We start from the raw sequence: 24,185 nt of genomic DNA, 5'->3' as shown, positions 1-24,185 counted from the left end.
AAATAAAACTAGTAAAATTAAAGTAAACTACATAATAAACTATCTTCGAGAAAGAGAAAAATAAATGTTATTTAAAGAAAATATTTATTATACGACAATATTGATAATTAAATACATTATGTGATCGCAGACGAAGTATTTTATTTACAATTTCACCTCAAAAAGTATCAAAAGTCATCGATGACAGGTGGACATGTGCAAACTAAATGTTTGTCACCATACATGTCATCAATGCGACTGACTGTTGGCCAAATTTTAATTTCTCCTTTGACAAACGGCTGGAAAAAAAACACACAATTAATTGTTATAGCGTAAAATAAAATATTTTAAGCGATATTATATAAAATGATATTTTAGATAAAATATTGCAAAAGTCCACTTCAGTCGTATATGTAAAATTTAAGTAAGCATTAGTTAAGTGGAATAGTGTATTATTATTAAGAAAGATATATTAATCAATCATCAATGTGCTACAATCAATATTGATTGTAGTACATTGATGATTATATAATGATATAGAAGAGCTATTATCAAATTGCATGAAGTATGTAAGTCTAAAGTTTATTTAACTTTACTCCGTCAATTGGAATATGCTATACACAATATTATTATATTGTGTATTTAAACTTCTTATTTAATACGTACAGCTGGGAAAGCGGCTTGTTCTCTAGTGTAAGGTCGGTTCCAGTCCTCTGTTATTACTTCCTCCTGAGTATGTGGCGCCATCTGTTCAATTTATTCATACGTTAAAATTTTGTTATATTATTTGCGTTGGGTATTTTTATTTAATAAAATGATTACCTTTACTGGGTTCAACCTTTTGTCAATGACACCGTCTTCAATGTCTTTAATTTCTTTTCTAATCGTAATGAGTGCGTCACAAAAACGATCTAACTCCTGAAGATCTTCGGATTCCGTTGGTTCAATCATAAGAGTACCAGCCACTGGCCATGATATCGTCGGTGCGTGGAAACCTACACGCAAATACTTATTAGGTACCATTTGCGTTTTTTATTTGTATCATTGTGTATTTAATTAATTATGTATAGTAAAAATAATAGAAATTGAATAATTTAATAATCATTTTATAATAACACTCATAATTCTACAAACCAAAGTCCATAAGACGCTTAGCGATATCACCGGGCTCAATGTTAGCCGTTTTCTTTAAATCTCGTACGTCTATGATGAATTCGTGTGCAACCAGGCCTCTTTCACCTTTGTATAAAGTCTTATAGTGACCATCTAGTCTTCGTGACATGTAGTTAGCGTTGAGGATAGCCACTTGCGTCGCTCGTTTCAAACCTTTAGGTCCCATCATCTGTATAATTTAATACTTGTGTTAAAGGGTCGGAGGGCTTTTATTCAGCTTATAAAATTATCTCTGTATATTATAGTACAATGTAAATCATATCAATAATTGTAAGTATATATTCCAGTTTAACTTGACATTTTTTGAATCAAAATATTAAGAATTAATAAATATAAAAGTCGTTTGATTAAACGACTTATATATACAAATTTACTTAAAAAAACAGTAACATTTAAAATAACAATGACGCATAAACTCACTTTTATATAAGCCCAAGAGATGGGCAAGATAGCCGAAGATCCGAAAGGTGCCGCACTGACTGAGCCGAAGCTGTGCGCCGCGTCTCCTAAATCAGCAAGTGGATTTATCACCGGGTGTGACGGTAAGAATGGTGCTAGATGAGCTTTGCTGAAACAAAATATTTAACAATGAATAAAGGAAACGTATAAAATTGTTCATCAAGCAACTATTATTATCGTTTTAAAAATCCATACTCACACACCGATAGGTCCCATTCCTGGACCTCCGCCACCATGTGGTATGCAGAAAGTTTTATGTAAATTAAGATGTGATACATCACTGCCGTAATCCCCTGGACGACATAGACCGACCTATAATGAAAAATCTGTGTTGTCATGAATTATTATAAAATAAGTCTACTATATACACTTCAAACACAATGTAATTAATATTAATAACTTGCCAGTTGGTACGTGGAAAATGCTTCGATTTTATACTAGTCCAAAAATAATGTATCAAAATTACCATGCAGTAAAGATCGTATAAATATAAATACTGTAGACAGTCTTGGCAATTATCAAGTAATGAGTTTAATTATTTTATCTCTTGCTGTGAAGGTGAAAGAAAACATCGTGAGGAAACCTTATGTGTAGAATTAAATTTTGCTATAAGCGTAGTCACAGGCCCGCACTAGAGCAGCGTGGAAGAATTAAAAGAGGTAGAGAAGAGGTGACTTGTTACTTTTATCTACGTAGAAGGTTAAATAAGGTTTTAATAATAAATCCTAAAATCGAAGTTGGAAAAACGTAACATATACAAAATAACCTGCGCGTTCATGTTGGCTCCATCGAGATAAACCTGTCCGCCGTGTGCGTGCACGAGCGCACAAACGTCGGCCGCGCGCTCCTCGAATACGCCAAAGGTACTCGGATACGTCAGCATCAAGCACGACAATTTCGCGCTGTGTTCTTCTACCTGTGTGACGCGAACATCTTATAATTTCACTGGTGGTAGGGCTTTGTGTAAGCTCGTCTGGGTAGGTACCACCCACTCATCAGATATTCTACCGCAAAACAGCAGTACTTAGTATGTTCCGCTGTGGCTGTGCTCCGGTTTGAAGGGTGAGTGAGCCAGTGTAATTACAGGCACAAGGGACATAAAATCTTAGTTCCCAAGGTTGGCGGCGCATTGGCTATGTAAGCGATGGTTGACATTTCTTACAATGCCAATATCTAAGGGCGTTTGGTGACCACTAACCATCAGGTGGCTCATATACTCGTCCGCCGTCCTATTCTATAAAAAAAATCCTTATTTGTATGTCGCTATGTTGTGTACAATTACGTAATAAATAGAACTAAAGATAGTGATAATTTTTTGAAAAAAATATCATTATTGCATGTTTTTGTTTGTGTTAATTGTTTAAATATTCTTGCTATTAACATTTCTGCTTTTATATTGTATTGAGTTTGAAAATCATTCGGAAAAGGTCCACTATTATTGACAATCATATGACTATTTTCAATTTTTGATCAGCATTCTTAAGAATGATTATATCAGTTATAGTATTAGGTAATTCAAATTGATATTGTGGTGTTCTAAGCTATGATATATGTATTGGTATACATTTAAATTGTAGTTACTATTAGGTAGTTACCATATCTTTAAGATGTTCCATGTCAATATCCCCAGAAGGAGTAACACGTATCGCACAAACCCGCATACCGGCCATATGCGCAGACGCAGGGTTAGTGCCATGGGCGCTGACTGGTATAAGACATATATTCCGCCCAGTATCGCCTCGATATTCATGGTAGCGTTTAATTGTTCTTAAGCCAGCGTATTCACCTTGAGCACCGCTTAAAATATAAATAGAATATTCTTGCTAAATTTTCCCAGAAAACGTTATTTGTATTATAACGTACATTTTTAAAAAAGCCAAATTAGTCCATCCTTTTTTGAAGTTTTATTTACAAATGAACAGCATATTAATTAAATAGATTTATATCATTTCTGAGGGGAGCAAGTTTGAGCTTTTTCTAGAAGTAGTATGCAGGAAAAGCTAATTGGGACCGACAGCTTGAAGCTTGAAACAGTTCAATGTTGTACTTTAATGTCTTTGGTAAATATAATTAAAATAAGAGGCTTAATAAACTGTAAAGAAAAAATAATAATATTACCTGTTGGGTTGAAAAGAAACTCGATCATAGCCAGTGATAGCGCAAAGATCGTTCGCGAGCTCTTTAAATAATGTGTGATATCCTTGGCATTGATCAAGGGGTGCAAATGGATGAATTTCAGTGAAGTGTTTAAATGAACAAGGCATCATTTCAGTCGTGGAGTTCAGCTTCATAGTGCATGATCCCTTTAATATACAAGTTATAACATAAAAAAGAAACATATATTTAGCAATGAATTCCTCTTTTTAATAATAATAATATTTAAAAGACCTTACCAAAGGTATCATTGAATGAACCAATGATATATCCTTGTTTTCCAATCGCTTCATATAACGTACTATCCTGGTTTCAGAGTGGTGCATGTTAAAAACTGGATGAGTTAGATATGGAGACGTTCTTCGAAAAGGACCCTTCAAGACACTGCGCGATCTTACATCACCAGTTTTCATAACCTAATATAAAAGAAATAATTTAAATACAAATTTAGTTATTTAACAAATATTAATTAGGTATACAATACGATAAAATTTTACCTCATTAACATTATCGCAATCAAATATCCACAACAAATCATCAACATCCTGCATAGTTGTAGTTTCGTCTAATGCAACGCCAATTGCTCCATCTTCAAAGTACCGTAAATTAATCTTCTTCTCTTGAGCACGTGCTTTTATAACAGATGCATCATGTTCAGCCGAGGGAATTATATGCAGAGTATCGAAAAATACATCATTGGATTGTTTATGACCACGTTTCCGTATACCTAAAATTATTTAATCAATCTGTTATACCTGTTATAATTCATATTTATTTTTATTTTTCGATCATTTCACTTCATAAGGTAGTCATTAATATATAGTTTTAATATGCCTTATTTTTATTTTTTACCGTGATCAAGGACTAAAGTCGCATTATGAACCCTAGTAGCAATATCTCTTAAGCCTTGCGGCCCATGATATACTGCGAACATTGCTGACATATTAGCCAGAAGCGCCTGGGCAGTACATATATTCGATGTAGCTTTATCACGACGGATATGTTGTTCCCTAGTCTGCAAAGCCAGCCTATAAGAAAACATAATATATACTTAAGTACTGTTTTTAAATAAATATCAAATGCTGGAAAAACATCATAACTACTACATCATACTTGATACTTTTACAAAAACTGTTTCTCCTTACCTATAAGCGTCTCTTCCAGCTGCATCTCTTGTAACTCCTACCATACGCCCGGGCATCAAGCGAACCAATGGATGTTCAGCAGCAAAAAAACCAGCATGAGGTCCACCGTAACCGAGCGGGACGCCTAGCCTCTGAGATGTGCCGACTGCCAAAGCCGCACCACATTCAGCTGGTGGTCGTAATAATGCTAGGGCTAGCAGATCAGTAGCTACAACTACTAATGTCTGCAAATAATAAATATGGCAATAAATATTTATTGTTCCAAGATCTTTTGTATTTTGATCACTAGAATGTTGAGCAACAAACCCCATGTTCATGAGCAGCGGCAGCTAATCCGGAATAGTCGTAAACTAGACCCCTAGTATCGGGACATTGCAATAGCACGGCCGATATATCTCTTTGTGCAAAATCTGCCTGCCGGACATCTGGTACAACAATAACTTCTAAACCTAAAGCATCTAATCGCGTTTGAACTACGGCTAATGTTTGAGGATGAAGTCGTTCAGATACCACAAACTTTGCTCTTTTATTATGTCTGAAATTTTAAAATACAAAACATTAATAGTCTAATATCTCTAAGATCCGTTGATTGTGGGTTAATAAATTATTATTTTAATACCTGTGACAAAGGGATAGGCCTTCCGCTGCAGCTGTACCTTCATCTAATAAAGATGCATTGGCGACGTCTAAGCCAGTCAAGTCACTAACCATTGTCTGATAGTTTAATAGACTTTCTAACCTGCCCTGCGCCACTTCTGGCTGATAAGGGGTATACTGTGTCGTCCTAAAATATAACGCAATTTTGTATAAAAACGTTTGATATATGTGTAGGGTACTTTTTAATTTTTCATAAAAACATATTTATTATTAATTTGCTCCAAGCGAAACTTTTACATTATAAATTCTTTTAATTTTTGATCAAATGTAGTATTCACCATCCCGGATTCTCAAACATATTGCGCATGATGCTATGCGGTACACAGCAATTGTGATAGCCCATGCCAATGTATGAACGCCATATCTGATTCTTCTCAGCTATTTTACGGGCCCTTTCAATTAAATCATACTCGCCTGTAGAACAGAGAAATACTTTTAATAGTAGGTTTCATTTCATTCAAATGATAAAAATTAAAAATAATATTTATTTTGTTGTAATAACTTATAAATTGGGGGTAAGGCAATCCCGTCTGGGTAGGTACTATACACTCGCTACTTATTCTACCGTTATACAGCGTAAGTACTATTGTTTTATTGCGGTTTGAAGGGAGAGTGAGACAGTGAAACAGACACAAAGGACATAACTTCGTGGTTCCCAGGATTGAAGGCGCATTGGGATTAAAAGAAATGGTTAATATTTCTTACAACGCCAATGCCTATGGGCGGCGGTTTCCAATTATCAGTTCGTTACAGGTCGCTCATTTGCCAGTCCATCTACATATACAAATAAAAAAAATATAAATACAACAAGGTAATACATACTCATCGGGTCATCAATTTCCATAAGTCTTGGTAATTGGATTTGCTTAGGAACTGCATCATTTGTAAGTTGATCTAAACTCTATTAGACAAAAGACATATTTTTTTAAACAAGAGAATAAGGTAAATTTTACTTTACGTTAGTGGTATATGAAGAATTAGCCTTCTTTACATTGTTACGCTCCCATATGACGGGATCTCTGATCTCGCTTCTACACTTAGTAATTAATTTATTCAAATAAATATAATCATACTATTATGAATATAATTGTGCTGATCATATATAAAATTAATAAATTTATTTTATGATGAGCCACGATGGACGAAAACGAATTAAAACATAGATTTCAATCGATATTGCTTCGAATATGACTAAATTTCACTAAACTTTTCTGATGTTGGATTTACAATTCATACCATGTTTTGGGAAGAAATTTTTTTTTTCAGTTTGGAGCCAAACAGTTAAATCATCTCTAATTCCTTATGCTTTACGTAGCAGTGAGATTTTTACGAACTTTTACGCTACTTTTTAATTTATATACATACAAATTATTTGTTTTTTGCTTTACTAAGAAAATAAATAAAAACAGATATTATCAAAGATTTTACATATAATAAAGCGCTACTACGTTTCACATCTAGTAGGTATCTACTGCCTATTTTTAACTTATACGTGTTTCAAATCTTACCTTATAGCCAAGAAGATCTAGCATAGTAACTATATCTTGATCCCTAGGACCAATGTGACGGCTTGGAAAATCAACCCTCTCCGGAAACAAGTTGTCGGATTTTGAACTCTGTGTAGTAACACAACATTTTTTTATATTGAAACATTTTTTACTTTTTAATTTTTGTAAACTTTCATAGCGATTTTTTAAAAAAACTCCGCGACTAGTTAATCTAAGCATTTTGAAATATTCAGATGTATTTAGTCATATTATTGTTCGACTAACCGAAGAGACCCAGATAAACTGATAGAGGGGTCACAACTGAAGCAAGAATACATTTAAATCGATAATTTCTTATCGATTCAATAACAATATGTAGTTCGGCCATACAAATAGTAATTATAAAATGAATAGGTATATATAATAATGACATGATTCTATGATCTTTGAACATTTTTATCAGTTACGTTAGACGTAAATTTTACTTTCATTGAAATATGTGATCTTGTTTTGTATCATTAACTACTTATCATTACTTATTATAAACCTATCAGTACAGTAACAGCCTGTTAATGTCCAACTGCTGGTCTAAGGCCTCCTCTTCTTTTGAGGAGAAGGTTTGGAGCTTATTCCACCACGCTGCTCCAATGCGGATTGGTAGAATACACATGTGGCAGAATTTCAATGAAATTAGACACATGCAGGTTTCCTCACGATGTTTTTCCTTCACCGTTAAGCACGAGATGAATTATAAACACAAATTAAGCACATGAAAATTCAGTGGTGCTTGCCCGGGTTTGAACCCACGATCATCGGTTAAGATTCACGCGTTCTTACCACTGGGCCATCTCGGCTTTTTTTTAAATAAAAAAAAAACCTATCATTAACTATTATTGTGTCTAAATAGCATTAAATTTTATGACAAATACTCGCAACTTTGTTTAATAAAACTGTGGTTATATCGAGCGATTCTTGTGGATCAAGATACATTTTCAGTTAAATAATAATATAACCTTCTTAATAAGTGAATTTTGTCATAAACTTTCGTAGACAGAGAAACTAAGTTAGTTTAGTTATAAGACTTAATTCGTGTTGTAGTTTTTAAGAGATACGGCTCTTTATCACTTGTCAGATTTAACTTGCCTACACTCTAATTTTAGAGATCGAAGAAATTATGAAAAAATACGGTAGATTTTTCGAAATTATGTGGTACTTTATATTTCAAATACGGTATTTTTACCTTGCTTTTGTTCTGCAAAATAAAGCCGAATTAAAATGGTTAAGTCGCATTTTAAATCAGATAATGTTATGTTATGTCAGGTAATATTACGTGGTCTTTTTAGTACATATGTACTTATATTATGTCTGAATGGTCATAAGGTTGATCTGATTTGATTTCGTTTAAAGCAGTTACATATTAATCTCCTTACTGATAAAAGTAGGCAAAAAAGTAAAGTATATCTGTACAGCGACAATATTAAATCATCCATTCTTGTGACTGTTGTTTATACTAGGGTCAAAATAAATAACAGTACTATTAAATATCTAACAGTACAATGAAAGTGCCCCGACTTGGGCAAAATATAATTAGACTAAAGGTTTATCTATACCATGAAATAAATTTATTTATTTTATATACAATAAAAGTGAAACCCTACTTAGGCAAAATGCGTAGACAGAGAAACTAATAGACGAAATTACGATTTCCTTCTCACTTACGCAAGAAAGAGAACGAAAACTACGTTACAACTGGATTAGACAGCGATAGAATTATCAAATCTTTTGTTCCTTATCGCGTAACCAGTTTTGGTGTTTGTTTTGCTACTCAAGTAGCGAAACAAACTTGACAGTTAGTGCGTTCATTGTGTTTTTTGTTCAAATTTCGCTTACTTTTATGTTAAAAAACGATTCTTACCCAGTGAAAAGGCCGAGAAACAATCCTCGTATCATATCGAAGGTTATACAATGGTGCATTGTCGTATTATTTTATGTTAAAGTGATAGCAAGAAGAAAATTGCCGGCGTGTGTTTACGCATAAGTACGACTATTTTGTCCCTAAATATAGTTTCTCAGTGATGTTTATTTATGCCATAGCATGACGGAACCTTGTATTATATTAAAATCCTGAAGATAATAGGAAATTCCAGTTTGTACTATCATAGCCTATAATTATTTATCATGTAAGTGGTGCCAGCGTCAGCAAAAAAAGTCCCGATTTTCGATAAAAAACATCGACTCGCCGACAATGTAAACAAATAAATATGGAGTCCAATAATAACTGAAAGTGCTTCGTTATATGGAAATATGTTATTTTAATTTATTCGTTCTTCTTTTTATAATTTCCTAACGACAACATTCTTCATGAATTTATAATATTATTAGATTCCGAGTCAAGAGGTTAACTTATAAATATATGTGGCAACCATTCTTTAGTAATATTTAATTGAGTGTTTTAGATTTCAACTTCTGAAGAGAATGCTAATCCAGTACCATATAAAGATGCTGAATTACTATTGATAACGGAAACAAAAACAAACAATGCAACAGTTTTTGGGTGTAGTTGGAAAACAAAAAAATATTTCAATTAAAAAAAAGTATAATAAATATTTAAAAGTAAAATTTAATAAACTTATTTTGTTTTAATTAAGCCCTAAAAATTATTTATCTCCCAAAACAGGGAATGCAGTTACTATGGCAACATTATACGCACACATTAACAAACTATCTCTGTCTCAATCGCGGTTTCACAGCCCCTTGGTCTAATTGTTTCTCTGTCTACGGTACCGTCTAAATGTGATCAGTTTAAAGTTTTATCTGTATTCTATATGATATATTCTATTATTGTTTTTGTGTGGAGATGTCTTTGGGCACATACTTGATTCCTCACTTACTTTTTATAATACCCGTCAATAAATATTGCACTTCGACCATTGAAAACAGACAATCGACAAATTTCGGCTTCGTAGAGCATTATCTCTGTCGCACAAAACATTAACAGCCCGGTATCTACTAGGAGTTGTTAAAACAGGAGTTTCTGTGTAATTGAATAAAATATACCAATTATTTCTATGTCTAGATTATGGAAAAATAAAATAAAAAGATCATTTTTGTAACATGTTGATGTATTTTTTTTAAATTACAGATGTACTATATATAACAAAAACCATTATACCGATTTTTAAAATGGCACATTATAATAAAAAGTTTTAATCATTTAAATTCTTAATTAATTCTACTTCTACCATTTCACTATGTGTGCTCGCAATGAGGTCAATATAATTGCCACTATCAGCTGTATTTATTACAAGTCTATCAGTGTCATTGTCTAAATCGTGTTGAATTGTGCAATATTCATTTTCACATTTGATCGCGTGATTGCAAACCTTTTTCCATTCTTCAGCCCCGAACTTAATTTTTTTTAACCTGAATTTACTTTTTCAGTCATAATTGTTTACTACGGTAAACATTTATAAGCTAATAATTTTATAAGCTAATAAATTTTATTGCATACTATTTTTTTCTGCACTTTTCAGCAAAACTCAATTTTTCGTAGTGAATGGTATATATCCCCTAAAACATAAAGTTGGCATCACTGTAGTCGACATACGTTAGACGTCTAGTCTAGACGACGACGGCGACGACCGACGTAAAGTGACAAAGTCGTAAATTAGCAGGAAATGCTGATAATTGTCAATACATAATTACAGTTTATAGTTTTATTTAGAATATTTCCTTTCCTCGTCTTTAAATAAAAAATGACTTTATCGGAACTAAAGCAACAAATTGTGGTTGATGTAAGTAAATGTGATAATCACACTTATTTACTTAATAAATTGAAAGAATTCTACAAAGATGATATTGATTCTGATAGAAGATTCGAACAAATAAATACAATAGGCCAATTACTAAATATTTTAGAAATAAGGAATGTCCTTTCGGAAGATGACGTCGGACCCTTAAAAGAAATAGCTCGTAGAATTAACAATGACGAACTTTTAAAGAGAATATGTGACTATGAAGTTAGTCATATTTCCAAAGGATACGTAAATCAATATGGTAAGTTTTATTTTCATATTCTCGTTTGATTAATGGTAGTAACAGCCTCTGCATGTCCCACGGCCGGGCTAAGGCATCCTCTCCTTTTTTAAGGAAAAGGTTTGGAGCTCACTACTGCTCCAATGCAGGTTGATGGAATACACATGTGGCAGAATTACAGTGAAATTAGACGCATGCAGGTTTCCTCACAATATTTTCCTTTTTTGAATTATAAACACAAATTAAACATATGAAAATTTAGTGGCCCGGGTTTGAACCCACCATCATTAGTTGTGATTCACACGTTCTAACCACTAGACCATACCACAAATTTCATTTATGTATATTTAAATAGTAGCTTGATTTTGATTCTTGATTTACATTTTAGTTATTGAGAATATACCAATTGCGTCAATCAAGCAACCAATTACAAAAAATGAAGAAAAGTGCCTATGTAATAATTCCTTTGGTGAAATTAGTCCAAAGAAAATGGATACAATTAGACAAAGAATCATAGAAGAAATTGGAAGCTTTTGGCGTGATTTGGGAAGAAATCTCAAAATTCGAGAATGTAAAATAGATGAAATTGATACCAATTGTAATGATTTGCCAACCAAGGCTTCAGAATTGATAAAAATATTTGAGGCTAGAGCAGATAAACAGAGATGGTTTTTTGTTTTATGTGAAGCATTAGAGAAATCCCGTAGAAAGGACCTCAGTAAGTCCATTCAAGAAATTATGTCTATGAATTTATAATAGTTTTATTTAATTTAAGCTTACTAAAATACACACACAAGAGCATTGCCAAAAAATGTTATTACTTATGCTTTGCACTTTAAATCATAGATATTTGTTAATAAAACAGAACTGAATAAAATAGGCATATCATATATACATATTTATAAAGAAAAATAATAATTAAATGTAAAGATATTTTATTAAAAAATAGTTTTTAATGTTTTTTTTTTAAAATGTTTAATAAAATTTTTCTTATAATCTAATCAAAAACAGTAAAATATATATAGTTCAACGGGTCCAAGATCAAATTCAAGAGGCAATTTTTGGAGGTAACATGTAAATAAAAAAGGCACTTTTTTATAAGAGTATAAATTTCAATCACAATTTTGTATATGAGACTTACGATTTTATGAATGGAATGTTTCTATACTAAAATATTTCTATATTGGCATGTTCTTCTAAGAAAACTAAATGCAATTTAAAGGAATGAAATATTCAAATAATAATCTACTCTTGAGTTTAGTGTTGAGATGCCCAAGTATATGCATTCTGGAAGAGTCGTAGCCAAGGTGAGGCTTGGCTGAAGGCGTCGGAGGTGGGTGGCGGTGGTGAAGCGCATTGCCACCGCAGGACGCAGCGTTCAGGGTGTGGCATCATAGCAAGGTGGCGTCCGTCCGGAGACCTCACGCCCGCTAATCCATCTGTTGATATAAAAAGTCAATTTTTGTTTTTTTATACACACCTTTTTATAAATGCTATTTAATAGTTTTACCTGTAACTGCTGATTATGTTACCAGTGAGGAGTTTATAATAAATTTAGCCTGATTGTAAACCGTCGAAAAATTATGAACGTTGCATACATTATGCAAATTTTATATAACAAGTTAAATTATAAACACACATAACATAAAACAATTATATACAATCGCAATTGATTTTAAGGTTTTGCTAAGCTGATTACAAACCTTATAGATTTATTATAAATCTTGGTCCTTACAATTTTAAAGTAATAGTTACACAATTAATAGTAAACCAATCTAGTAAATCAATTTTAACAATACATTATACTGACTGTTAGGAATATATAAAAAGTACTAAAAATTGTCTATGATCTCATCTCAATCTTTCATAAGTATTGACAGTCGGCCTCAGGGCTGCGTATGAACGCAGCCCTGAGGCCCTTGCTCATGCAAGGTCTATGTCAGTTTTATTCAGTGATGATTAATACGTTAATAGTATATTGATCTATTTAAATGGGATTTAAAGACCAATAATTTTTTTATTTTATTTTTTGTATTCGCCGGGAGGGCAAATGACTCAACTCCACCTGATGGTAAGTGGTAGTCGAGTCCATACGCGACGACGGCCAGTACAGACGGGAAAAACGTTCTGCACTAGCCGCCTTCGCCTTGCCGGCCCGCAAGATGCCTCTTCACGCCTCGTTTGAAGGAACCCGGGTTGTAAGAGGAGGGGAACACGTGAGCTGGTAAGGAATTCCATTTTTTGGAAGTGCGACAAAGAAGGGAGTTGCCAAATTTCTTTGTTTTGCGATGGAATTGATGTCACAGTTCACAGCCGGTGACATCGAGAACTAGCTCGCGTGGACTTTGAAGAAGGAAGGGGGAAGCAGGAATTAGAGAGAATAATTCCTCAGAGCACTCGCCGTGATACAGTCGATAGAAAGCGCTCAGTGCTGCTATCTCACGACGCAATTGTAAAGGTTCAAGGGTGTTTGTGACCTTTACGTCGCCAATAATGCGTACGGCACGTCGCTGCAACCGGTCCAAGGCCTCAAGTAGGTACTTAGCGGAGCCATCCCAAAGGTGCGAGGAATATTCCACGCAAGACCGTACCTGTGTTTTGTACAACAGGCACAGTTGTTGTGGCGTGAAAAAACGCCGCACCTTGTTCAGAACTCCGAGTTTCCGTGAAGCTGTTTTTATAACAGCCTCGATGTAATCCCTTGGACTAAGGTCGCAGCGCACGTCAATCCCCAGCATGGCGATTTTGCTTTGCATCACCAGCGGAGTACCACAGAGGGAGGGAAGAGGGGAAAATGTTGACTTTTTCGCCGTGAGAGCGCATACGCGTGTTTTCTTGGCATTAAACTCAACAAGATTGTCAGAGCTCCATATAAATAATATATAATAACAATATAACACTGACAAGTGTATTTTTCTATTAAAACTTACCAAAATAGATGAAGAAAATGATTCTGTTTTAATTTTTTCTTACTAAATAAAGTTATTCTTACAAGCAAACTAAGCATTTACATACCAGGGCTTCCATTAGGATTCATAGGGTAAATCTCAGTAGGAGACCCGTTGTCATCCACATATTGCACGGCTACTTGGTCATTAACTTTTAGCTTGTCAAGCGTCTGCTGATCGGGCACCGTGAACCGTCCCTCCCCGTGCGCGACCCACACTCCGAGAACGCTGCCGCCCATACCACGGAACCAAACGTCTTCGTTGGATACTCTTTCGTTGATCTTTACGGCGCTCCAACGGCATTCGAACCTATGAATGATATAGAGGTAAACTTAAATAATACCTCGTTGAACAATACAACTTTAAAATGTATATACGAAATTAATTAATTTAACACTATATTTTAAAATTTCAAAAATGATACAATTACACTAAATATAAAATAAAATAGCAGTATTTTCTTGATATAAAAATTGAAATTAATTTAAGCAAAATGGTAATAGATTGCAGCCTTGTAAGATAGTTATTTCTGTGTTTAACAAAAAAATCAAAAGTTATATAAACCTTTCGGACAAGTTGTGATCAAGGAATATCTGAGTTGTGTTGCCTGGATTTTTACTGTCATCGGTATCTATCCACCCCAGAAGCGCCATTAGCTGGCAACCGTTACATACTCCAAGTGAAAAAGTATTGCTTCTGCTTTTGAAGTTTGCAAACTGTGAACTCAGAGATTCTGAGAAAAGAATACCAGCAGCCCAGCCCTTCGCCGATCCCAGTGTATCTGATGATGAAATAAATATAATAGAGTTACTTAGATAATTATCTTGCGTTAACATGTTCATAATTCTTTGATTTCCAATTCTTAAATCAATTTATTTACAAAATATATAACATTCATAATATTTTAGAACAAACAAATATAAACTTTTAGTTAAACACTTGTATGAATATTAATTTTCAGTTTTGTGAATTATGTTTAAAATATTACCGGCATAGCTAAAGCCTCCAGGAAAAACTAATCCCTGGAAAGCATCTAAAGTAATTTTCTTGGCTTGCAAATCACTCATTGTTACATCAAACACGTCGAAATTGGCCATCATCAGGGAGGCAATCATTTCACGATCGCCATTTATACCTAATTTAATATAAATTAATTATTAATAATACAAGTAATAATAGTACAAATATTATCAATTAAATTTTATGGAACTTGCTTTACCTTCTTCCCGTAACACTGCTACTTTCACGGACCTCGTCTTTATCAAAGCCGCGGAAGGGTCGAATGAGACATTATATTTTACACCTTTACGAGTAGCGAGCCCTATGGGAAAAAAGTTTATATGAATAATAACATAAATATAAAAAAAAACTATCCTGTAATGACCTTTTGGCTAAAACCTCCTCTCCTTTTGAGAAGGTTTGGATTAAATTTATTAATCAGGAAATGAACGCAGAAATATGATATAAATTGCCTTTAAGTACAGATTGGGTAAAACTATAACTGAAATAAATATTTTGTTGAGACAAGACCTTACCATTCCATTCCTGTTGGATGCAGCTAGAGTTAGCCTGTAAGCACTCTAGTTGATAGCTAGTTTCTTCCCACATTCTGTATACATCTATTAATTTTGTATCCAATACTACATTACCATTAACTTTCACATTAACCTGTAAAAAAAACATTTATTAACACAAACGATACTATATTTTTTTTTATATTTAAACAAAATACTAGCCAAATCGGTTGTTAATGTCAAACAGAAAACCAAAATTACTTTTACAAATAAAGTAAAGCTTACCTTAGAGTCCATTCCATACTTTCCAGTTTTACCAATCACTTTGGAGTATACACCTTTCTTTTTGTATTCTGTTAAAACGTAACCCACGTGGTTCTGTGCTACTTCAATGACAATTCCAAGTTCTTCATTGAATAGACCTTCAATTGCAGATACATTGTTTTCAACCAGTAAATCTATTTCCATTCCTCGGACACCGCCTATACCCATTTCTAGCACCGTCGTAATAAAACCTCCTTCACTAATGTCGTGGCCAGAAATCAATATTTTTTCTAGAAAAAAAAAAAAAACATAACAATTAATTACTAAACTAAACTAACATATATCAGTATGTATAAACAATTGAGTAAATATTAATCGAAATAAAGTTTTTTTTAATTCTTTACCTTTGAGCAATTTTTGCGTGACCTTGAATAGAGCTTTTAGTATTTCAGGATTTTCTAAATCCGGTGGGTTTTCACCAAGCTGTTTGTAGCATTGAGCCAAAGCTGAGCCTCCAAGTCTGTATAAGAAATGTATGAAACTTAAAAACACTTTCGAAACATAATAGTTAAGAAATTACAAGATACAAAGCATGCATTCATTCTAAAGTTATTTTGATTTAAAACAATATTAATTTACATACTAAAAATTAAATTACAATCGTAGTAATTTCAATTAATATGTTAACATTTTCATACTTTGTTACTTCTTTATTCTCCAATGGTACGGCTTAAAATGATAAATTGCCAAACATGTAAAAATGTCAAAGCAAAAAGTTTTTTTTTAATATAGCCTCATCCATTGCAGCAAATTAAAACATTTTTGTTTTATCAATCATAAATTAAAAATAAATTAAATAAATGTTTTTTTTTACTTTTGGCACACGTTATATCTATTGTCTTAAACTAACGCTTTATTTTATATATAACCTACAGAATTATTAGTAAGATATTTCAAAGTCGAGTTTTTAGAGTACTTAAATTAAATCAACAAATAATCTTCTTACCATTAAAATGTTATCTTACATTAAAAGTAAGGTTATCGACATATTTATACAAACTAATTATTATAATAAACAATAATGTATTTCATATGAAGTTTATCTCTATGTCAAGTTACCTATATTTCCCAGCAGACACCGGTACATGTATAAGGGCAGAACCTTCTTTCAACAAAACGGGTTCCACTTTCACTGTAATGTCAGGGCACGGCGCGTACGTGGACACAACTAGCGTTCCCGGTGAACGAACTATAAAAATAATTAATTATTTCATAAAAAAATAATTACATTATACTGTTAAATTTTTAATAAAACCATTTTTTTGCAGTCTTTATTTTATTCCACTAATATAACATGGTTATTATCGTCCAAATGTGAAGGTCTGTCTGAAAGGTACATCATGTAGGTAATTCAGTTTAATGATTGAGCCCACAAAGGATATAGCATCATAGATGAATAATTATCAGATAAATGAGTTCCGTTATCCTGATTAAATCCAGATGTGGCGTACCTAGCGCCGGTCTCCTTATTTCTAATAACAAAGCTCTATTTATATCTTCAAGCATGTGATAGACACATCAAAAGCACTAGTATCAATCTACGGCAGAAGGATGGCAGACATTTAAAAACGCCTTGTTGCCGATCAGGAAATCGTAGACAATTATTAAATCTCTTATCTCGAACAAATAAGATTAATTTTTCATTATTCATATTGCTTGATCACGTGACGCATTTTAACAATCACACAAACACTACGAAACATGCAGCCAGTAGGCAGTATAGAATAATATTTTGATGATGATTTCGACATGCTGCTCACCCGTGGTGCCGTGCACACCGGCGCACATGGACAGAGAGTCCTTGCCGCCGTCCACGGCCACGCCCAGGCGGCGCATGGCAGCGCACAGCGCGTCGCACGCCACCACCAGCGACGCGCCCTCCGCGCCCGTCTTCCCCGCCCACATCCAGTTGCCGGAGCACTTCACGTCCTCCAGCTCCGATATACCGGCAAACACCTGGAACACGACAACAGCTGTGTACAGGATATTGGAGTACGCGTGCACTCTCCCGTCTATCTCACTTCAATAGCCCAAAGGGATAGAAATAGAGCAAAAAGTGAGAGAGGCAATATTTACAAACCACCAACTCCTTCGCCAAAACCAAGGACTCCTTCGCCAAAAGAGCTTTTATAAGCCACCTGAAAAATTGACCTGGTTGGCGTGGTAGATACTTGCCTTTCACGCCGAAGGTTGTGGATTCGATTCCCACCCAGGACAGATATTTGAGTGCGTGAACATGTTTGTACTGAATCTGGATGTAATTATCTATAAAAGTATGTATTTACAAAAGAAAAGTAGTATATGTAGTATATCAGTTGTCTGGTTTTCATAGTACAAGCTCTGCTTAATTTGGAATCAGATGGCCGTGTGTAAATAATATCGCAGGATATTGTTATTATTGTGATTGTTTCTTATATTATGAATGAAATATAAATTCAAAATCATGGGGTTGTAAAAAAATAGCCACATAGTTACATAGGCTATTCCAAAATAAGGAAGAGTTTAGGATTATACGTAAGCGACAGAAACTACCGCAACACCTTCAGTAATCAAATTCACCTATGGAATCCCTTATCTAGACATTAAGGTCATCGCTTATCTAAAAGACTAACCAAATTAGTAAGAGCCTCTCCCAGCGACATCCTAGCTCCAGCCGCGGGGTTCAAGAGACCTTTGATGTTTTGAGTGCCAATGGACGTAGCGGAACCCACGAGGTCGTGGAAACCTAGCGCGATGATTGCGCAGTCTGCGAGCGGTGTTTGAAGAGGTCCCACACACTGCTGCTGAGCCACCAGCCCTGTGACGCAGCGATCCACCTGACGTTGAAAAATATTGATGGTTCTCTCAACTAGCATACAAAAACATCTTCTTGATGCTTTTGTATGCTAGTTGAGAGAAATGTTGGATAAATGTTTTAAATGGGTGTAAGATAAATTAAATATATTAAATTAAATAAATTTACAATCTTTATTGAGGTGATTTTTTGTTTTAATTTCAAACTTAGTATGTAAAATTTGTGGTTATGCTATGACCTAAAGCATAAACTTCAAAAACTCTGTAACTTACTTTATTTGTTAAATATCTCTTGCTAGCGACATTGACAAGTCTCAATACACGATTAAGAGCCTTTTCAATGGATATATCTTCAGGCAGTGATAGGGGCACTTTAGTTCTTTTATCTTGTCTCAAATCAAAAGTTTTTCTTGGCATATTTCCTAAAAAAATACGTAAATAATGTACATTACATATTATACAATAAAAATATATATACATATACCATAATAAAAAACTTAAAAAATTACCTAAAACAGCGTCCAAATGCAAATCGTAGGGTAACTTTCCCTTAACATCAGGCTTAAGTCTATTTGATCTGTTTAAATAGATTTCATTGTAGTGGTCCTCTACTAGACTCATATAACCATCTCCAGTAACTTCTCCCACAAATGAAACTGGACATCTTTCACGGCGACATATTTCTAAAAACATTATAAATAAATCATATTACTTTAAAACTACATTTTCACTTTACAAATTAATTACTTTAAAAATTACACATGATTGTGTGTAATGTATGTGTAGCAAACAATATTTTTTATGTCAATGTTTGTATGCAATGTCCTTTTCAATAATTATTGAGCTGTCTATTTTTTGTTTTAATTTGAAACTATTTAAAATTTGTGGTTATGCTATGACTTAAAAAGAAGAGAATCTTAGATTAGAATCTGAAATTTAGCATTCTATTTTTCAGCACTAAGAGAAATAAATAAGGAATATTTCATATAATATTTGTATAAACTACCTTCTAAAATATTCCTGTTTTCTTTGGAACACAGTAGTGCATTATTTTCCTGGTATTCGGCGCCCCAAAGCTCTAATGTGGTAATTGTAGGGTCTCCAAGTTGAAACTCTTTAGTATACACCACTGCACCCTCAGGTTCCACCAATTCCTTTAGTACATTACCATTACCTCCGGCTCCTTGGTCATGAATGGCTACATAAAGACAATGTTTATTATCTTCAATCTTAGTTTATGAACAGACAATCAATTGAAAAGAGAAATATAATAATACTCACATTCAATAGGATTTACATCAGCCTCTAAACATCCTCTAACAACTCTATTAAGACGATTTCCCATTTCTGCATCACCTGTTTTTATAAATTGTAGTAAATAATGGTTATTATATTTTTTTTCAATAGTTAATAAAACAATAGATTATGAAAAAAACACCACAATTATATTTACCTCTCTGGACTGCGCCAAAATCAAGAGCATGGTCCCTAGAACCACCACCTTGTACGGCAACTGAAGAAGCAGCTCCACCACCAACACCTATACGGTAGACTGGGCCACCAATTTTCACAAGTAACATACCTGAAATAACATTGGAATGAAAATGACTAAAATAAACTTATTTGACTTTACTTTTGAAAAAACATTAAAAGAATTATATTATTATTTTTTTAAGCACACCAACATTGAATACACAAACCTTTTACAAAATTATAATTATATGCAGAAAAACATCAAATTTTTTTTTTTTTCATAGAATAGGAAGGCGGACGAGCATATGGGCCACCTGATGGTAAGTGGTCACCAAACGCCCTTAGACATTGGCCTTGTAAGAAATGTTAACCATCGCTTACATCACCAATGCGCCACCAACCTTAAAATTAAATTAAAATAACCTATACAAAAAAAATATAGATAAATTATGAAATTATAAATAATCAGAAAAAAATTAACAATACAAAATAACACACGAATGAATCCTGTGGATGAATGCAAGCTAAACTATAAAATAAAAAAATAGCTTTTATATGATAAAAGTATCTTCTACTAGTACCTTCACTGGGCTTATTTTTTTTAATCATTGTATGTGGCATATAACCAATACCTCCACTGAACATAATAGGTTTGACAAATTCTTCTCTCACATTGTCACCATTTTTCAAACCATATGATTGCACAAATCCTGAAAGAAATATTATGTTTGAATATTTTTCATCCATATTAATTGCCCGAGATGAAAAATTAAACTACTGAATATATAAATAAATAGTTATATATACATTAATAGCATATTTTTACAAAATATAGAAATTTTATGTACCACAAATTACAGGTTCACCAAATTTGTTCCCATAGTCCGAAGCTCCATTACTTGCATCAATGATAATTTGTAAAGGACTTGCAAAGTTATTTGGATATTTCCATTCTTTTTCTTCCCATGGCAAATCATAACCTGGTCAAAGATAAAACCATTGTATACCTTTTATTATGTTGTATTGTGTACTAATTATAATTTTAACAATTGAGTTTGATTCATTATATTAACCTGGAATTAACAAATTGCCAACACTATATCCAGCAGTTCCAGCAACCGTGTGACCACCACGACCAACTCCTTGTACATCCCTAATACGCCCTCCTGTTCCAGTAGTTGCTCCACTAAATGGTGCCACTGCAGTAGGCATGTTATGAGTTTCTGCAGTAAATATTATGTCAGACTCAGTTATATCCTTGATGACTTGTGAAGGAATTTTCACATCCATAGGCTTAAGTTTTGTGTGTACAAAACCATTGATGGCACTGCAATAATCTTTTGTATTAATTTCTCATATAAAAACAAATCAAATCTTTTTAAGTTGAATGCTAACCTGCTGTTGTCACCAAATTTAATAACATTATTATTGTTTGATGTTTCCTGTGTTGATGCAACCATGTCAATTAAAGATTCATTTATCTCTTTTCCATCTAAAATGATTTTGCCCTAAAAATTTACATATGTTTATAAAAATATGAATATTATCATTCATTATAATTTATAGTTTTTATAAACAAAGCTTTTTAATACCTTGAAGAACCAATGACGAGAGTGTTCACTATTACTTTGTGCTAAATCAAATAATTCAACACTAGTAGGATCTCTCTTTAATTTATTAACAAACAAATCCATATAAAACTCCATATCCCACTCATCAAAAGCCAGTCCTAAAAGTAAAATAGCATTAATAAAGATATTATTGGCTTAATGAATTAATATTTTTAATTATTTGGGGGCTTACCTAATTTGTCATTAACTTTCTTCATAGCTGCCATACCTTCAGCCTGCAATGGCACCACAAACCATGGCTCCAAATCCTTAGGCAAACCTTCATTAAAGCTTTGTCGAGGCAAATTTTCTGTTGTGTATATACACTGTGTCATTCTATCATGAATAGGTGCCGCCAACTCTTCAAATAATTCTCTACTAACGTTTTTGGAATGTTTAAACGTAATAAGATACCTAGTGGAAACTTCAAGGCGCACAACATCATGGAGACCAACACTATTACAAATCTGAACCGAATTACTGGAATCAGCTGTTGAAAAATTAAACCTGAAATATTTTAAAACCAAAATAGTTTTAAAAGGCAACCATAATAGTCATATAATATCAGTTAAAATCTATGGCGACTTACCTTGGCCCAATCTCAATTATGATCTGGTGGTCACCCACAAATTTGTACACAGATTCATTTTTTAATGCGTGAGGTTTGAGCGGAGAATTAAGGAGCCACTGTAATATTTTTATTTGGTTAATGTTAAGGTAATCACTTCCTTCAGCGAGTTCCACATGGTAGCAGATTTCTGTCGACAGTTCTATCACATCTGCATCAACTTGTTTTAATTTAGCAAGTATTTCCTTAGTTTTGTGTGCACTAAAGGCTTCACGTGTAAAAAATCTTAATATACACATGTTCACTGCAATACTTTTATAAAGTACTAGTCTAGCTCATTTAATACACTGACATGAGTTAATAAAACTCCAATAATGGTATTTCATCAATGACTATCTTGCATCAATGTCAAAGATCAAGCTTTATCACTTGTTGACGCTAGACGAAAATAAGTTTCCTTCTCAATAACATTAGCTTACGCAATAAATGTCAAAAATGTAAAGTTTTTAAAACTTAATATTTATACTTAGCAGCATTTGTTTGAAATTAACTGTACAGAAATCCACCCTCTAAAGAAATATTAGCATAAGGGATTGGAATTTAAATAGTAAAGTTTATTAAATTGCTTTTATTTATAGTTAATTAATAATATTGTATTTGTACTTTTTAGCATTTTTACAGTACTTAACAGTAAGGTAGGTATATGTAAATAATAAAAATAATAAAGATTACATATGAAATCTGAAGGTACTTTTTGCTTAATCTGAATACAATAATTTATATTTATAATTTTATATAACAAAATCATTTAACGTACCTACTTAGGTAACTTTGTGTAAGTTGTCTTTTAATTAATAAGACAAAAGTAATACGTAAGTATACGTTTATTTTATAATTGAATAAGTTTAGATGTACTTAAATTGTATTCCAGAGTACCTATTACTTAGTGATTTTTTTTAACTTAACAGTTTTTATAAGTACTTAAATCAATTTATGAATACCAACCTCATTAATTAGAGCTAGTATCAGTATATATATTGTATAAAGCGTCACCCTACTAATCCAATTATTATCTAAATATTGCATAGGTAATGATTGCTTTCTATTTCTACATAATATATAATTTACATTTATTTTTTTCATATTTCAAGTAGTCATTATTATTTGAGCTTTTCTACTTGAAAAGAAAATAAGCATGTTCTTCTGGTATACGCAAAACCATATTGTGTGCAAAGTTTGAAATGATAAAGAAATTTAATTCTTGATATGAAATAAGTTCACGGCGGCATAAGTATATTATAGACAGAGTCTAATGCGAAAGTGAGTTTGTTTATTTGTACACGTTCACGTTTTAACTACTCAGTCGACCAACATGATATTTTGCATACACGTTGCCAGGAGTACAGAAAAGAACATCTATCATCTAACAATTGCCTCCCCCCATTTACACGCGAACAACGCCGCGGGCGCAAACTAGTAAATGTATTAAAGTTACCAGAGGCGTCTACCTATCCCTATAGTGCAGGGTGTGCGGTATAAGCGGGCGCAGCGGTGTTAGGGGTGCCGGCGGCTTCGCCCGTGTTATGACGCTGGGCGTTATAACGTAAAACCGCGTAAAAAGAGCTCAAAAATGTTTAATTATATTGGCCTAAGCATCAAGCTTCTCGAATCTGACAAATGTATCCCAATTGATATTAAACTCTGTCTGTCTGTGCGTGAAATTCGACAGATGTGGGAAACTTTATTGTTACCCGACATCATTTTAAATTGCACCATTAGCATCCGGATCTCTGTTCACTGTTTTAAATAAAAGGTGTTTGATAAACACCCTATCAAGCTGAAATGTTCCCATGTTAACATGTCGAT

General features: G+C 33.3%; 3 protein-coding genes across 3 annotated transcripts; 1 reads left to right on the top strand and 2 right to left on the bottom strand.

The window, feature by feature from the left end:
- Positions 1-65: 65 nt before the first annotated feature.
- Positions 66-7,361, bottom strand: LOC126768772 (glycine dehydrogenase (decarboxylating), mitochondrial). Its single transcript, XM_050487067.1, has 18 exons — positions 7,076-7,361; positions 6,390-6,468; positions 5,846-5,981; positions 5,530-5,694; positions 5,217-5,445; positions 4,911-5,134; positions 4,618-4,793; positions 4,263-4,492; positions 4,005-4,181; positions 3,730-3,914; positions 3,207-3,408; positions 2,378-2,527; positions 1,811-1,923; positions 1,573-1,720; positions 1,114-1,321; positions 802-974; positions 646-726; positions 66-278 (listed from the first exon to the last, which is right to left on the bottom strand). Exons 1-18 carry the CDS (start codon positions 7,292-7,294, stop codon positions 168-170), a joined length of 3,006 nt encoding a protein of 1,001 aa, XP_050343024.1. The 5' UTR covers positions 7,295-7,361; the 3' UTR covers positions 66-167.
- Positions 7,362-10,601: 3,240 nt separating this feature from the next.
- On the top strand, positions 10,602-12,103 carry LOC126768606 (fas-associated death domain protein-like). Its single transcript, XM_050486791.1, has 2 exons — positions 10,602-11,110; positions 11,478-12,103. The coding sequence occupies exons 1-2, from the start codon at positions 10,810-10,812 to the stop codon at positions 11,843-11,845; spliced, it is 669 nt and encodes a 222-aa protein (XP_050342748.1). The 5' UTR covers positions 10,602-10,809; the 3' UTR covers positions 11,846-12,103.
- Positions 12,104-12,128: 25 nt separating this feature from the next.
- Positions 12,129-22,772, bottom strand: LOC126768605 (phosphoribosylformylglycinamidine synthase). The gene is made up of 23 exons (XM_050486790.1): positions 22,341-22,772; positions 21,945-22,258; positions 21,734-21,870; positions 21,537-21,649; positions 21,215-21,468; positions 20,990-21,121; positions 20,723-20,851; positions 20,122-20,250; positions 19,950-20,024; positions 19,675-19,866; positions 19,178-19,351; positions 18,942-19,090; positions 18,488-18,691; positions 17,636-17,831; positions 16,935-17,064; positions 16,220-16,335; positions 15,837-16,105; positions 15,573-15,705; positions 15,257-15,358; positions 15,026-15,172; positions 14,602-14,818; positions 14,105-14,346; positions 12,129-12,528 (listed from the first exon to the last, which is right to left on the bottom strand). Exons 1-23 carry the CDS (start codon positions 22,616-22,618, stop codon positions 12,347-12,349), a joined length of 4,014 nt encoding a protein of 1,337 aa, XP_050342747.1. The 5' UTR covers positions 22,619-22,772; the 3' UTR covers positions 12,129-12,346.
- Positions 22,773-24,185: the final 1,413 nt, after the last annotated feature.

This window comes from Nymphalis io, chromosome 5 (genome assembly GCF_905147045.1).
Source record: "Nymphalis io chromosome 5, ilAglIoxx1.1, whole genome shotgun sequence".
Lineage (NCBI taxonomy): Eukaryota > Metazoa > Arthropoda > Insecta > Lepidoptera > Nymphalidae > Nymphalis > Nymphalis io.
Note: the sequence above shows the minus strand (reverse complement) of the source record. Positions and strands in the feature narration are given on the sequence as shown.